Source organism: Ascaphus truei, chromosome 15 (assembly GCF_040206685.1).
Source record: "Ascaphus truei isolate aAscTru1 chromosome 15, aAscTru1.hap1, whole genome shotgun sequence".
NCBI lineage: Eukaryota > Metazoa > Chordata > Amphibia > Anura > Ascaphidae > Ascaphus > Ascaphus truei.
In genome coordinates this window covers 5,675,915-5,692,218 of record NC_134497.1, presented here as the reverse complement: position 1 = coordinate 5,692,218, position 16,304 = coordinate 5,675,915, and the positions used below count along the sequence as shown (strand labels likewise).

Genomic DNA, 16,304 nt, shown 5'->3' with positions numbered 1-16,304 from the left:
ATCCTTAAAGGGTTCTCTGCGATTTTCAGTTAATTTGAAAATGATACCACATACGGAAGAATTTACAATGTATCTGATCTCAGACACAATATTAGAGAGGGTTGGGGTTCCTTACAATGCATCGGATTGGGGGTTCCTCAGAATTTCACGCAGGGTTCCTTAACCAAAAAAAGCTTGGGAACCAGTGGTCTAGTGGTACAAATCAGGCTACGGGGGAAATGTGTCAGTATGTATGTTAGTAGCAAAATGGTGCTAAAAGAGGCATTTTGTATACCGAGCCTATTTGTGACAATGTTTCAAGATACTTGCTTTAATTTATGGTCTGTGTATGCCAGGTTTGAAGAGGGTCAATAGGAGTTACACATATATAATGGCATGTACCAAACGATGTACTTGAGTTGTGCCATTTCTTCAATATCATTTGCTGCCAAAAATCTGAGATCTACAGTGACGTAAACGTCTCCTCCACCATCTGAACCAGATATAACGAAACGGGACTAACAAACGTCTTCCATATGACACAATCAAGAACAAAGAAAGGAGCGTTGTGTCAACACACACTTTTCTTCTACGTGGCTTCATCTCCCACAAACATTGAGTTGATTTTCCCCAGCCTGCCTTTGTCCTTCTGGATCTGTGACTTCCAGAACTTCCCATATGGCTCCAAAGGAGGCCCCCCCCCCCAACCATATACCTCCCCTAAGACTAGATTTACCTTTATGATGCTTAAAATGCCATCATTGGTTTCTGGGTCGGTCGTAATGTTGGCATTTCCATTTTCATTGCCAGATAATATTTTAAATGTGGCTCTCCAGCCTGGCGTTTTTGCCACATCTTTGTCTTCAACTTTTATCCTCAGCACGTCATTCTTCAGTTCACCTTCCGGGAGGGTCAGATCGTACTGAAAAGGAAAGATACGTTACTTATTGAGGAGGTTGCCTGCTTAGAATACACGGGTAATATCCTTATCGAACCTGAGAGTCTGAAATAACTTTAAATGTGCCGTCCCCTGGAAAAGAACTGTGTAACACTGTCTGTACCATCTCCCACTTCATAGAAGATACTGCAAACAGATAAAGAGAGCATTCGCTGGGTCTGGCTTCAAAACGGAATAACGGTTTATAATTGATCGATTGACATTTCGGTCCAAACCGGGGACTTTTCTGTCTTGAGAAAGGTTCATGGTTTGGACCGAAAGGTCAATCTGTAAAATAAACCTTTATTACGTTTGGAAGCCAGTCCCCGCGAATGCTCTCTTCTGTGTTTGCAGTACCTCCTATGCCAAGGGTAGCCAACTCCAGCCCTCAAGAGCCACCAACAGGTCAGGTTTTCAGGATATCCCTGCTTCAGCACAGGTGGCTCAATCAGTGCTTCACACAGCACCCATGCCAGAATACCATCTCCCAATTTAACATGTGCTTTGCATGTGCCTATCTAGAAATAACATAGCCGCGGCAGATATCAGAACTGAATTGTACATTACAGCTGTGTTTAAAAGAGCTATCCCAACAGCGGCATTGTGGAAACAAAACACGATAGATAAGATTCGGAACAGAATTTGGTTCGTCTGCCAGATGGAGAAATTGACAAGTTTGGTCAATGACACTGGCTCAAATTTTCAAAAAGTCTGGTTTCCTTGGCTGGCGCAAACCGACATCACGGGGGTGAGCAATGCCACCATTTGGCTGTGATAGCGCAAGGTGAGTTCTCCTTCAACGAATGGCAGTAATCGCACCACAGGGACGGACATGACAGATAGGGACAATTGCAGCCTCAGCTCAAGTGGTTAGCTAGGACGCACGAGGAGTTCGGGAGGTCTGGAAAAACGGCGGCTCATGGCAGAACCAGTAGCGGTGCCCCCCCCCCCCCTTTCCCCATCCCCCCCCTCCTCCCCTCTCTCCCCTAGTGTGTCCCCCCCTCCTCCCCCCTGAGTCTTTGTGTAAGTGTGTTTATGTGTGAATTGAAGTGGCAGTAAATACAGCAAAGAAGTTGACCCATGTTATACTATGCTTTATAACTGCTGTATGTCTGAAAACTGAATAAAACATAAAGTTGAAAAAAAAAAAAAAAAAAGCTATCCCATCAGCATAACCTCTGTAAAAATAATACTAGCTTTATAATAACAATGTATCTTTAAATATCACTGACATTCCCACTGCAAGGAGTAAGGGGATACTTACTTTCAGCTTGGTAAACACTGGCAAGTGGTTGTTCCCATCTTCAACATGGATATTAACGGCGGCAGTGGATGACAGCGGCACGGCCCCATTGTCTCGAGCATGGACCAGTAGCTTGATAATCTTGGCTGTCTAGAGAAGAGGATTGGCAGATGTCATTGATTACGCATGCAATTAAATAGCTCCAGTTCTGTGTCTGCATCGGCCCATGTGCTTTCAGTAAATACATGCTGCTCTATCAGAGTTTATGGAGATGAAATGACTCGTTCATCCTTTTTGCAAACTCTGTGACAGCCAAAACAGGCGCCAAAGTCCTACCTCATAATTCAAGCACCCACGTCCACGTATCAGACCGTTCTTGGGATCAATACTGAAAGTCAGCTCCGGTAGTTCAGGTGTCTGCGAGAGCATGGAGTAGACAACTTCGGAGTTTGGAGTTTCCGGTTTGTCTATGTCTATTGCCACCACTTGTAAAATCGGATTATCTGGGTGAAGGATGGGAAAGAAAAAAAAATAAACCGAGAAAAACCAGGAAGAACCATTTCAGTGCCATTCACATTCTTACTCCATCAACATTTTGATGGACACGCTGACTTTCAGCCAACCACACACCTTGAATGAAGGTATAAAGAACCAAGACTTGAGTTGTCAACCAGATACTTTATTATCGGTGACGCCACGCTTTATTAATGGTTGAGGCCCATTGTAGAGTTCCTTCACTTTAATCCATGCGCTGTATAAATCACTCACCTAACTTAGAGGATTCTTTCACCGTAATGTTATACTCTGATTGGTCGAACACTGGAGCGTTGTCATTTTTATCCTTCACTTCGACGTTAAAAATCAGGGTTCTGTCCACAATCTTTCCGGTGGCCCAGTCCTCTGCATCAAAACGCACCTGTGAGAAATGCAACCACTAAATCCACAGTCGGGCACACAGGCAACGTTGGGTGTTCTTGACCTCTGTGTGCTTTATGTAACAATGTGACCTCATAAGATCTGACTTGAAGTAATAAAGAAGAAGATGAGCTTGTTCATGTATATTTACCCTTCAGTCATGTTACTAGTTTAAAATCGAATTGGCTCAGTATATGGAACTGGGTTTTTTAAATGCTTGCTAGTTCTTATGAAAGCTAGTGCTTTATCTAACCTTGAAGAGGTAATTTTCCCCCCGTTGTGATAACCAATACATTTTGCCAAGCCTCTCGGATAGTAAGCTTAATTGTGTAATAAACGTGGCACTTAATCTTCTGAAACGTGGCCTCAGGGTAGGCAATGTGATTAAGGAGCGAGAGGTGATACCGGTTTCTCATGGTTGTATTTACCACAAAGAGGGCGGTCTTCTCCCGGTCAATCTTGCGGTGAACAAAGACGTGGCCTAGCCTGTCATCGACGGAGAATAACCCGACCTCAGGAAACTCGTCCACTCCAGGACCACTGATCAGATACTTGAGCGACATATTGGCCGACCGGTCATTGAAGAGCTGGAAACATCTCAGATATTTTGTTGGGGGAAACATACTCAATGGAACCAAGACCAGGCAGTGGAAAATAGATCTTTTCTAAACCCGGTGGTGAGCAATTATTCCTTCCGTTGTGCCCCGGTCTGAATCAGATGTATGTGTAATTCCATATTATGTGATCACTTCAGTGGATACGGTACATTAAAAAATGCCATGGGGTTGGCTTTACAATGTTCACGTTTGCCGTCCTGGTGTCAGTTTGTTGGAGATCAGTCACAAACAGCAAAGGCAATAATAAGGGCAAAGGGATAGGTATCTCACTATGCACCATCCCGACTCTTGCGTTCTGCTCAAGGATGCCTTCTCTCTACCCCTTTTGTATCTAAAGCCCTCACCCACCTTAAACCTTTCTCACTGGTTGCCCCACACCTCTGGAATGCCCTTCCCCTCAATACCCGACTAGCACCCTCTCTATCCACCTTTAAGACCCACCTTAAAACACACCTGCTTAACGAAGCATATGAGTAGCACCGTGGCTAACACTATACACACGATACATAAAGCTTGGCCCCCTGCAGACGCACTTACCAGAACGCCCTCCTACCGTCTCTGTACGTTTTTCCTACCTACCAATTAGATTGTAAGCTCCTCAGAGCAGGGACTCCTCTTCCGAAATGTTACTTTTATGTCTGAAGCACTTATTCCCATGATCTGTTATTTGTATTATTTGTTATTTATATGATTGTCACGTGTATTACTGCTGTGAAGCGCTATGTACATTAATGGCGCTATATAAATAAAGACATACAGGCATACCCCGCATTAACGTACGCAATGGGACCGGAGCATGTATGTAAAGCGAAAATGTACTTAAAGTGAAGCACTGCCTTTTTCCCACTTATCGATGCATGTACTGTACTGCAATCGTCATATACGTGCATAACTGATGTAAATAACGCATCTGTAACAGGCTCTATAGTCTCCCCGCTTGCGCACACCTTTGCTGCAGGTAGGGAGCCGGTATTGCTGTTCAGGACGTGCAGACAGGCGCATGCGTGAGCTGCCGTTTGCCTATTGAGCGAGATGTACTTACTCGCGAGTGTACTTAAAGTGAGTGTACTTAAACCGGGGTATGCCTGTACATACAATACAATATGTACACCATTATAAAGATTTTTTTATCAAATCTTGTTTGTGTTTTGCTCTGCCGCAAAAAAAAAAAAAGACGCCCTTTGAATATTTTTGAAGTTAAAAGTGACTTATATTTTAGGTCTTCTTTCTTACCTCTCCAGCAAATTTTGGGAAGGGTCCTGGGTCTTCCTCTTCCAGGACGAAGGTAGTGAGGACCCATCTTCTTTTTGAACGTCGAAGGGGTCTGAGGCTCTCTGGCTGATTCAGGCTCTGTCCATAAACCATGAGAAACTTATTTTGTGGGAAGCTCTCCATTTAGGAGGCTTTAAAGGAGCAATTCACGTGTTTTTTAAAATTATCATTATTTTTAAACATGGGTTTGAAGCAGGAGGGGGTCTCCGGAGCCGAACCCCATTAATTTCATCTCAGGCCACGCCCTGCTTCCCGAGATACCATAGGGGTTGATGATATCTCTGCAAAGTTTAAGGCTTCCGAGTCACGCGGGCCAATAGGAAGCCGAAACTTATGATGTCACGACTTGCTTTTGGCCCACAGGGGGGGGGCGGGAGCTCCGAAACTCCGCCGTTACGAGATCCCTGCTCGCCGAGAGGAGTGGCTACCGGTACCCCCTACGGATGTAAGTATCTCCGGAAACAGGGGGTCTTCAGAGCTGAAATGAATGGGGATCCACTCCGGAGACCCCTTGTCCGGAGACCCCTTGCTTTAATCCTATGTTAAAAAAAATCATAAAAAAAAAAAATATCGCCCGCTCGGATTGCTGCATTAACGCCATATTCAACTATTTATTTAGGAACATAGAAAAATGACAGCTTAGATATAATACCATCCACACTTCATGACCTGACCTCCCTCCAATACCATCTGGGTCACAGGTGCAATAAAACACATTATAAGCCAGGAGGGCTCAACTCCTGTCCTCAAGATCCCCCCTGCCCTCCCCCAACAGGTCAGGTTTTTATGGATATCCCAGCTTCAGCACAGGTGGCTTAATCAATCCCTGCTTCAGCACAGGTGGCTCAATCAGAGGCTCTGATTGAGCCCCCTGTGCTGAAGCTGGGATATACTGAAAACCTGACCTGTTGGTGGGTGGTGAGGACTGGAATGGAGCATTATTATTAGGTAACTGCATGAAAGCTGGTATATGTCGTTACTTATCTATAATTAGGGCACCCCAGGGGTTCAAACATCAGTCATACCAAAAAGAGGCGATGACACTGTGCTGACCTCAGCTAATTTACACCGGTCACTAGCTCATGGACCCGGGGGTCCCCCGGGGCTATTAATAGCACGGTTCAGCGCTGAAGGACCCCCCGGTTCCAATCCTGTACAGCACGGGTGGCCACCTCCAGGCACACCAACAGGTCAGGTTTTCAGGATATCCCTGCTTCAGCACAGGTGACAGAGGAAGGCAGGGGGAGAAGGCTAAACCAATAGTTATTGGCAGAGGGGTGTTGCCAAGGCAACTGGCTGGGAAGCCACAAAGGGTCGCAACATTGTTGCAACTACACTGAGGAGCAATGGCTGCCTCAGAACAGGGAAACCAAACATGCAGAGAGGCTCCGGGACAATGCGTGCAATCATTAAATAGCCGGGTGGCGCCGCACGGACAGCGGCCTCGCGCATCGCAAACCGTTGCTGCATGTCTCCGTATGCCGCTGCGAGCTTCACCGAGCAGCGGAACACATACCCTGGCACTCCTCTTCCTAACCGCCTTCCTGTCAGCGGGACGTCCTCCGCGCCGGGCATCGACGGCAGCGATCACCTGGTGACATCAAAGAAAAAAAAACATGAAATCGGGCAATCCCTCCTATGAGCGGCAACTTCTACAGGATATCGTTTCCATACCAGCCAAACAAGTATAAATATATTAAAATAAATGTGTATATATATATATATATATATATATTACACTTTGAATGTGTCCTTTGTAAGTAAACGCTTTGGAGAATTTATACAATCGCAGCGGAATCTCCTTTACACGGGTTGTAAAGTGCTGTATATCCCCGTGCATTGTCCACCCAGGGTCTTTCCCGTTTCGTGTGCCTTTTGCCAAATGATGGCAGAACGGGCTCTTTAACCCTCCGAGTGCTGGATGACCGACGGGCACCCGTGCGCTACTGGTCTTCGGATCTCGACCACGCGATGGCAAGGTCGCGGGCGGAAATAAAAACATATATTGTTTTTTTGGTTTTTTTTTCACGTGGAAAAAAAATAAATATTCCTGCGGGATTGAAACTGGCTCCCTATTTGGGACTGGCCCTTTAAATATTAATATCCCGACATCCTGGGAATTGTTTTGGTTGATACACTGGTCGTTTGGCAACTATGGTGACAAAGAAGTAAAAGAACACATTTGTTACTGCGATTACACATATAAGATAAACAAGAGTGAGATGTATTTGTTATTTGGCAAAGCCAGACAGCAGAATGCTCCCACGGAGCCTGCACTAAGGACACTGCTGTCTCTGTCTCGCATTGTTCTCCTGCAGAACTCCCCTCTGGCTCTCTGCTCTTTCACACCTGAAACTCGCAACGGCGACAGCTCCCACTCCTCCATCACCCAGAGAGATACCTCCCAAATGCTTCCCACAATGTCACAGGGGCTCCTTTATATGTGCAGAATTCCAAGGGTGCAGGGTCCAGACAATGAAGCCATTGCTACATACCATGTTAAAACAGGAAATCTTCCTGGCAGAACGTAGGGCTTTATTCTATATAACCGGCAAAGAAGGGTGGGGGGCCGTGCTTGTCCTTTCTTCCATGTATTAGCAAAGGAGGGAGAGGGAGGATGAGGTGTGATCCCTTTTTTTGAACCAACAAGTACAGCTCAACCCCCTTATAACGCCGTGCTTGGGGTCCAAAGAATCACATCGCACTATAAGCAGATGGCGTTAGAAATAATGTACAATTGTATGCATTGTACAATAAAGTATTTAAGACCCCAACAATCGTGTTGTAAAGTATTCCATAAATACGAAGATTGGGAGCCACGCCTGCATCGCGTTATAAGCGGATTCGCGTTGTAACGGATCGCGTTATAACACGGGTTGAGCTGTAGTTGTGATATGTTGCAAACTTTCCAACCTTTCAGGTTAGGGTAGGACCCGATGAAGGACCCCGAGAGGTTCACGCCGCTTGGCGGGTATAGAATAACGCCCTCGTTTTTCATCCGCTTGCTGTCCTCAGAACTTCACAAAAATTACATTTCCAGGATGGGCAAGGAAAAGCCAGCATTTTGCATAACGGGGGGTCGGTTATTAGGTGTGAGAGAGACGTTGAAGCAGAAACGGTCGTCTTTTGCTAGCAGTTTTGCGTCGCTGATATCCACGCGATCACTCGCATCACATTTAAACCTCAGCCTTAAATATGATACAAAGTAGTTGCATAAATAAAAGCGACGATCCAGATTCCTTTTCATTTCTTGTCCAGGTATAAACACTGTGAGGTGACCTGTATCTGAATTGTACTATGTTCAGCTCCGGGAAACGCCCGGTTCCACTGACGCTTACAATTTTTTTTCGATGCCCCTCATTCCGGGAACAGAAAATGGCCACTAAAGCACGTGCCAATAGGAAGCCGCAACAGATGATGTTGCGGCTTCCTATTGGATGACCCGCGGGCGCCATCTTTAAAAAACAAGGAAGTACCCCGACAATGAAAACTGTAAGTATTTGGGGAAATGGGGGAGCACAGAGAGCTGGAAATAACGCTCCGGGGGACCCCATGGTTCAAGTGCTGTAAAAAATAATAATATAATAATTGCTACATTGAAAAAGGTGTAACTGATACACATTACATAGGTAAAGTAATTATCAAATAACCTATGTACACACCCTCAAAAGACAGCCATTTAAGTATGTTTCATATACCCACGGGCACAACTCAAATTCTTCTGTCATGTCATAAAAAACTGGTCTAAGGATTAACACTGTATGTGGGAATTATCTACTCATACTTAACACAACATAAATCTGTCTTCTTCATCCACACCTTTCTTCATAAAGTAATTTATGTCTCGGAAACCTGTAAGTGAAGGAATTGTGTGTGTGCGCGTGTGAAGGAGGGTGGGGGTAGGGGGAAGGAATTAAGTGTATGCTTAGAACTACTCCCCAGGTGAAAGTGTGTTACTGTGCCTGTGTGTTGTGATTTAATGAGTGGGTGTTGTGATTGAGGGTGTGTGGTTGTGTGTTGTGATTGAGAGAGTGTGTGTTGTGATTGAGTGTGAGTGTTGTGATTGAGAGTGTGTGGGTGTTGTGATTGAGTTTATGTGTGTTGTGATTGAGGGTGGGTGTGTTTATGTATGGGGGGAATTAAGTGTGTGTGTGGAGGGGAATTCAGTGTGTGTGTGTGTGGGGGGGGGGGGGAATTCAGTGTGTGTGGGGGGGGGGGGCTAGAATTGAGAGTATGTGTCTGGTGTGGAATTGAGTGAGGAGTGGAGTTGTGTGAAGGAGGGGAGAGTGAATGAGTGGGCAGAGAGAGGGAGGAAGAGTGAGACATGGGGGATGGGGGGGAGAGAGGGGGACAGCCAGGGGAGTGAGTGTGAGGATGAGAGGGGGCACAGTGTGTGAGGAATGTGCTCCTGGGTTTTGGCTGGTACTCATCCTTGCATAGCTGTGGAGTTTCCAGACAACCCCTCCTTGCTGCTTCAATCAAGAACCACCTGTTCTAGACTCACTCTGCAGTCTCCTTCATGCTGCTTGTCCCTATTGGCTGCCCATGCTATTTAGGGTTAGCCCTTCCCCCCAGGAAGTGGCTAAGCATAATCCAAGTCTGTTTGGATGTAATGGTGCTTGCTACAAGCACGCCTGTCTGGCCATTCTGTTCCTGTGCTGAAGCACTGGTTCCCCAGTGCTAAGCTTCTAGTTCCTGTGGCTGCTGCATATTTCCCTTGCAGAGGCCTTCATGCTGTCCTACCCCTGTCCTCCTTACAGGGGCCCTTTTCCTATGCTGAAGCTGCTCCGCTGAAGTTCCTGCTTTCCTTGCTGAAGCGTCCTGATGACGACCCTAGCTTGTGACCGCGACCATCGTTCCTATGCCGCCTGCCTTGACCCCTGCCTGGATAACGTTAACACTGCTTTCTCAAACCCTGATCTGGCTACGTCTGACCACGGAATCCGCACTCCGGACCTGACTCCGTGGCCTAAGGTCGGTGCATATACATCTCCACCTCAGACCCGCGGTCCGGTACCCGTTTGTGGCAAGCACGATCGTTACACAGCGAGGATCAGGGGAGGGCTAAGAGCAAGGTGTGTGGGGGTGCTCACAAAGCTGCTGACATGGGGACCCCGGTGGGAACTACATGTATTTTGTGCTGTCTGGTTAGGGCCCTTACAAGGTGTTTGCAGGGGGGCCCAGAAATGTAGTTACGACCCTGAATTATCGTACAATAAGTGCAACAGATCAGACAACAGGTCAGGGTTTCAGGATATCCCTGCTTCAGCGCAGGTGGCTCAATCTGTCTTCCCTGAGCCTCTGATTGAGCCACCTGTGCTGAAGCTGGGATATACTGAAAACCTGACCTGTTGGGGAGGTGGGGGGGTAGTGCTTAAGGCAGGGCCGCAGAGAGATTTCCCGGGGCCCAGGACTAGAGTTACGTCCTCTCTCCTCCACACCCCCCCATCTCTCTCCTCCACACCCCCCCATCTCTCTCCTCCACACCCCCCCATCTCTCTCCTCCACACCCCCCCATCGCTCTCCTCCACACCCCCCCATCGCTCTCCTCCACACCCCCCCATCGCTCTCCTCCACACACCCCCATCGCTCTCCTCCACACACCCCCATCGCTCTCCTCCACACCCCCCCATCGCTCTCCTCCACACACCCCCCCCATCGCTCTCCTCCACACACCCCCCCCATCGCTCTCCTCCACACACCCCCCCCATCGCTCTCCTCCACACACCCCCCCCCATCGCTCTCCTCCACACACCCCCCCCATCGCTCTCCTCCACACACCCCCCCCCATCGCTCTCCTCCACACACCCCCCCCATCGCTCTCCTCCACACACCCCCCCCATCGCTCTCCTCCACACACCCCCCCCATCGCTCTCCTCCACACCCCCCCCCCCATTGCTCTCCTCCACACACCCCCCCATCGCTCTCCTCCACACACCCCCCCCATCTCTCTCCTCCACGACCCCCCATCTCTCTCCTCACGCCGCTCCCCATCTCTCTCTCTCTCTCTCCTACACGCCGCTCTCCATCTCTCTCTCTCTCTCTCCTACACGCCGCTCTCCATCTCTCTCTCTCTCTCTCCTACACGCCGCTCTCCATCTCTCTCCTCCACCCCGCTCTCCATCTCTCTCCTCCACCCCGCTCTCCATCTCTCTCCTCCACCCCGCTCTCCATCTCTCTCCTCCACCCCGCTCTCCATCTCTCTCCTCCACCCTGCTCTCCATCTCTCTCTCCTCCACCCTGCTCTCCATCTCTCTCTCCTCCACCCCGCTCTCCATCTCTCTCTCCTCCACCCCGCTCTCCATCTCTCTCCTCCACCCTGCTCTCCATCTCTCTCTCCTCCACCCTGCTCTCCATCTCTCTCTCCTCCACCCCGCTCTCCATCTCTCTCTCCTCCACCCCGCTCTCCATCTCTCTCTCCTCCACCCCGCTCTCCATCTCTCTCTCCTCCACCCCGCTCTCCATCTCTCTCTCCTCCACCCCGCTCTCCATCTCTCTCTCTCCTCCACGCCGCTCTCCATCTCTCTCTCCTCCACGCCGCTCTCCATCTCTCTCTCCTCCACGCCGCTCTCCATCTCTCTCTCCTCCACGCCGCTCTCCATCTCTCTCTCCTCCACGCCGCTCTCCATCTCTCTCTCCTCCACGCCGCTCTCCATCTCTCTCTCCTCCACGCCGCTCTCCATCTCTCTCTCCTCCACGCCGCTCTCCATCTCTCTCTCCTCCACGCCGCTCTCCATCTCTCTCTCCTCCACGCCGCTCTCCATCTCTCTCTCCTCCACGCCGCTCTCCATCTCTCTCTCCTCCACGCCGCTCTCCATCTCTCTCTCCTCCACGCCGCTCTCCATCTCACTCTCCTCCACGCCGCTCTCCATCTCTCTCTCCTCCACGCCGCTCTCCATCTCTCTCTCCTCCACGCCGCTCTCCATCTCTCTCTCCTCCACGCCGCTCTCCATCTCTCTCTCCTCCACGCCGCTCTCCATCTCTCTCTCCTCCACGCCGCTCTCCATCTCTCTCTCCTCCACGCCGCTCTCCATCTCTCTCTCCTCCACGCCGCTCTCCATCTCTCTCTCCTCCACGCCGCTCTCCATCTCTCTCTCCTCCACGCCGCTCTCCATCTCTCTCTCTCCTCCACGCCGCTCTCCATCTCTCTCTCTCCTCCACGCCGCTCTCCATCTCTCTCTCTCTCCTCCACGCCGCTCTCCATCTCTCTCTCTCCTCCACGCCGCTCTCCATCTCTCTCTCTCCTCCACGCCGCTCTCCATCTCTCTCTCTCCTCCACGCCGCTCTCCATCTCTCTCTCTCCTCCACGCCGCTCTCCATCTCTCTCTCTCCTCCACGCCGCTCTCCATCTTTCTCTCTCTCCTCCACGCCGCTCTCCATCTTTCTCTCTCTCCTCCACGCCGCTCTCCATCTTTCTCTCTCTCCTCCACGCCGCTCTCCATCTTTCTCTCTCTCCTCCACGCCGCTCTCCATCTCTCTCTCTCCTCCACGCCGCTCTCCATCTCTCTGCCCCCACTCGATCAAACAACTCTCCCTCCTGGCCGCATACAAAGCTTGTGCCGCCTGCAGCCGGTGTGCCGTGTGTATGCCCGGCCTGCAGTAGGCGCACTTCATTAACATAAGTCAATCATATGTTGTTTCTCATTATGCAAACTGCATGTAAGTGATGTCAGCGTTAGGATTGCATGGTCTTTCTGGTGAAATCTATGTGGATGTATTGCCCTTTCATGCTGGAGGTTTTTGCTGAATGGCCCAAACTAATAGCTAATAATCACTAGAGATGTGTGAAACATTGATACTCATTTGCAAAATTAGTTAATTTTGAACCTTTTACTCCAAGTTGCTAACATTTTCAAAGATTACTGGCAAGAAGTGTCACCATGTTAATCAATAAAAAAACAAAAAACAAATGCGGTCCTATAATTGTGCAGCTTTATTTTTGACTCACAAAATCATCATTTTTTTAAACCATTTCTGCAAAACTTGGTGTTTTTTTGCAAACCTGCTAATAAAGTGCAGACATTCTGCTTCTGTTAACAAAAATATTCAAAGCCAGTCTTCTCAATGTATTTATTTGAAAAAGGTGGCAAAATCTTTCACCCCCGTGCAAATGCACACCTGTCTGAGACACGCGTGTGTACACACACACACACACACACACACACACACGTAGGGTTGCCAGGTGTCCAGTATTAAACCGGACTGTCCTGTATATGGACACCGTGTCCAGTAAAAAAAAATAGTGGCAATACTGGACATGTATGTGTATACCGGTATTACCTCTCTGGACATAGTGACCTGACCGGCTTGGATGGCCACAGGATATCCCAGTGCTGGGAGAGAGCCGGGCTGTTGCTAGGGGGCTGGGCAACTTCCTTCATCTTGATTGGCTGCATTACTCAGGAGCAGCCAAGGTGAGGAGGAAACAGCATGGAGCAGAGAGAGGTGTGAGGGGTATGTGCCAAAGAGAGGAGGAAACAGCATGGAGTGGAGAGAAGTGTGAGGTGTGTGTGTGTGTGTGTGTGTGTGTGTGTATCTTGAGTGCGTCGCACCCTTAACCATTGTGTCCAGTATTTTTGGAGAAGCCGCCTGGCGACCCTACACATGGGGTAATTGTACTTCCTGTACGGAGGATGTTTTTTGTCACTTTTCACTCACCATAACTTTTGTGTCAGGTTATACAAACATTCACATATACAACCGTAGTGAAAGACTGTACATATCACCGCGCTCCTCACTTTAGAAGTATGCTGCTGGTACAAGGAGCAGCCTTACATACATATATAACAGTAGTAACTTGAAAAATCTTTATTCACGAAATACCTACTGGTTCAGATTGCCCAGAAAACAATTTGCACAGTGAGAGAAGCAAGCATGCAGCATGGACCTGTGAGATTGAACCTCGGGTTTGGTTTTGAATGATTGCAGAACCAGGATGAGAATATTGGCACAATCGCGGGCTCTAAATGAAGCTGCACGCGAGGTTTGACTTGTCTAGCTCCAGCAGGGAAAAACTATTACATTTGCTAAACAAACTGATACTTCAAGCAAAGGATGTTTGTCTTGGTTTTTTTTTGTTGTTGCAGGTTACGCACACACTTTGTGACAATGAAGATGATTCAGCAAGTGGAATTATTCACCATAAACCGAATGAAGGCTGCGTCAGATTTCAGTGTTCATAACATAAATGTCAGCGACAATTATGGGGAGAAATACCAAAGAAAGAAGCACTCCTAAAAATGTATGTGTCCCGCCACGAGTGCAGGACCTGGGGCAGAAACTGCTGAAATAAGGAGGATTAAATGGCACCACTGATCTTGTATATAAATAGTACTGTATTTATTAAAAACAGATTATAGGGGTCACTGTTAAAATGGAAAAGAAGCCAAAGGTGACACTGTGAGCTCATTTGCATGTCATTACCCAGAATCCCTGGCTGCAGTGGAAGCAATGTATGCTAAGAGAATACTTTTTATTTGCTGTATTTATTAAACAAACATTGAAGATCAACGTCCCGTTCCTAATATTTGACCTTTTTCAAGATAAAAAGGTCCAAAGATAAAAAGGTCCAAAATTAGGACTGAAACATTGATCTCAAATGTTTGTTTAATAAATACAGTTTTATTTCTATAGAAGACCAGTGGAGCCCTGTTTAATAGTCTTTAATTCAACTACAAGTATGTGTACAGTACACAAACCTGCACATAACAGGAGAAAATATGTGGTTCCAAAAGGTTACACGTTTACAGTTTCCTGTTCGTGTCAGGGCAGAAATAGGTAAGAACATTAGCAGTTAGGGAATAGTTTCTTTCTGGATCTGAATGAGTTTGAAGGCATGACACCAACAGATTGCCATCTCTGGACTCCTATTCCTGTAAGGCTGCGCTTATAGAGCCCGCGACGCGACGTCACGCCAAAACAGAACAATTGACAAGCGACCAAAAATTTGGAAGCCGGGTAAATTAGATTTTTCAGGGACTGTCGCCACGTGTGACTGTCTCTGAACCAATCAATGTCCCTGTCGCTAGCGACGTCGCTGAAAGTTAAATGATAACTTTTGCGGGTGACGTCATCGGTCGCGTCGCCGTCACTATAAGCGCGGCCTAAGGTTGCAGGTTGGCAAGGCCACCCTCCGCCCTTTTTGGTATCCAAAACAAAGGACACATGAGCTGCGCTAAGCTAGTTCCTGTCGGCTGGGTAATGAAAGCACTTTTGTAACATAGATGCATAAAACGTATAGGAAGACGGGGAACAGTGGGCAAAGGGTAGAGGAGATGGGTGAATTTTGGGGGGCAGATTTGGATCCGGATCGGCCGGTTCCGTTGGTCTGCGGATTTCCGCGAACCGGTCTCAAAAAGGGCGATCCGCCTTTTTTCTGGATTTTTTTTTTTTTTTTTTAAATCACCGTCAAATGAATCGCGATAAAATCCCCCAGCGGATTGTATCCAACAGCAGGTGCTGATCCACACGGATTGAAACTGGAGCAATGTCACTGTGTTTATGTCATTGATGTCACTCTGTACCCCCAATTGTACAGCACTGCGGAACATGTTGGCGCTTTACAAATAAACGCTGATAATAACAATCAAGCTCTTACGAGGACTAGTTTGGAAGGATTGGCATTGACCAAATAAAAACATGAAAATGTACAGCAGGAGCGACCAACTCCAGTCCTCACGGGCCACCAACAGGTCAGGTTTTCAGGATATCCCTGCTTCAGCACAGGTGGCTCAATCAAAGACTGCACCACCTGTGCTGAAGCTGCAGGGGTGTCCAATTCCAGTCCTCAGGGGCCACCACAGGTCAGGTTTTCAAGATATCCCTGCTTCAGCACAGGTGGCTGTCAGAATGACTGCCCACGCCCCCCCCCCCCCGCCCCATCCTGCGTTGAAGCAGGGATATCCTGAAAACCTGACCTGTTCATGGCCCTTGAGGACTGGTTTTGGCCACCCCTGATATACAGTAGGGAAAGAGCAGCAAAATCAAACATATCTTCTAATAAGTGTTCTGTGTACGTATACAATGTATATACCCAGCTATAAGCAGCCACACTGCGTACAATTATCTTCTAAGTGTTCTGTGTACGTATACAATGTATATACCCAGCTATAAGCAGCCACACTGCATACAATTATCTTCTAATAAGTGTTCTGTGTACGTATACAATGTATATACCCAGCTATAAGCAGCCACACTGCATACAATTATCTTCTAATAAGTGTTCTGTGTACGTATACAATGTATATACCCAGCTATAAGCAGCCACACTGCGTACAATTATCTTCTAATAAGTGTTCTGTGTACGTATACAATGTATATACCCAGCTATAAGCAGCCACAC

The 16,304-nt window shown here is 47.9% G+C and overlaps 1 protein-coding gene across 3 annotated transcripts in view; it reads right to left on the bottom strand.

The window, feature by feature from the left end:
• Nucleotides 1-16,304, bottom strand: part of CDH26 (cadherin 26) — a 58,585-nt gene that overhangs the window by 23,493 nt on the left and 18,788 nt on the right. For all 3 annotated transcript variants that reach the window (XM_075571367.1, XM_075571366.1, XM_075571365.1), the window contains exons 2-8: nucleotides 6,480-6,554; nucleotides 4,925-5,041; nucleotides 3,503-3,661; nucleotides 2,928-3,075; nucleotides 2,496-2,662; nucleotides 2,181-2,309; nucleotides 716-901 (exon numbers count right to left, since the gene is read on the bottom strand). In XM_075571367.1, the coding sequence (XP_075427482.1) occupies nucleotides 716-901; nucleotides 2,181-2,309; nucleotides 2,496-2,662; nucleotides 2,928-3,075; nucleotides 3,503-3,661; nucleotides 4,925-5,041; nucleotides 6,480-6,554 (981 nt within the window). The remainder of the gene's footprint in view (nucleotides 1-715; nucleotides 902-2,180; nucleotides 2,310-2,495; nucleotides 2,663-2,927; nucleotides 3,076-3,502; nucleotides 3,662-4,924; nucleotides 5,042-6,479; nucleotides 6,555-16,304) is intronic.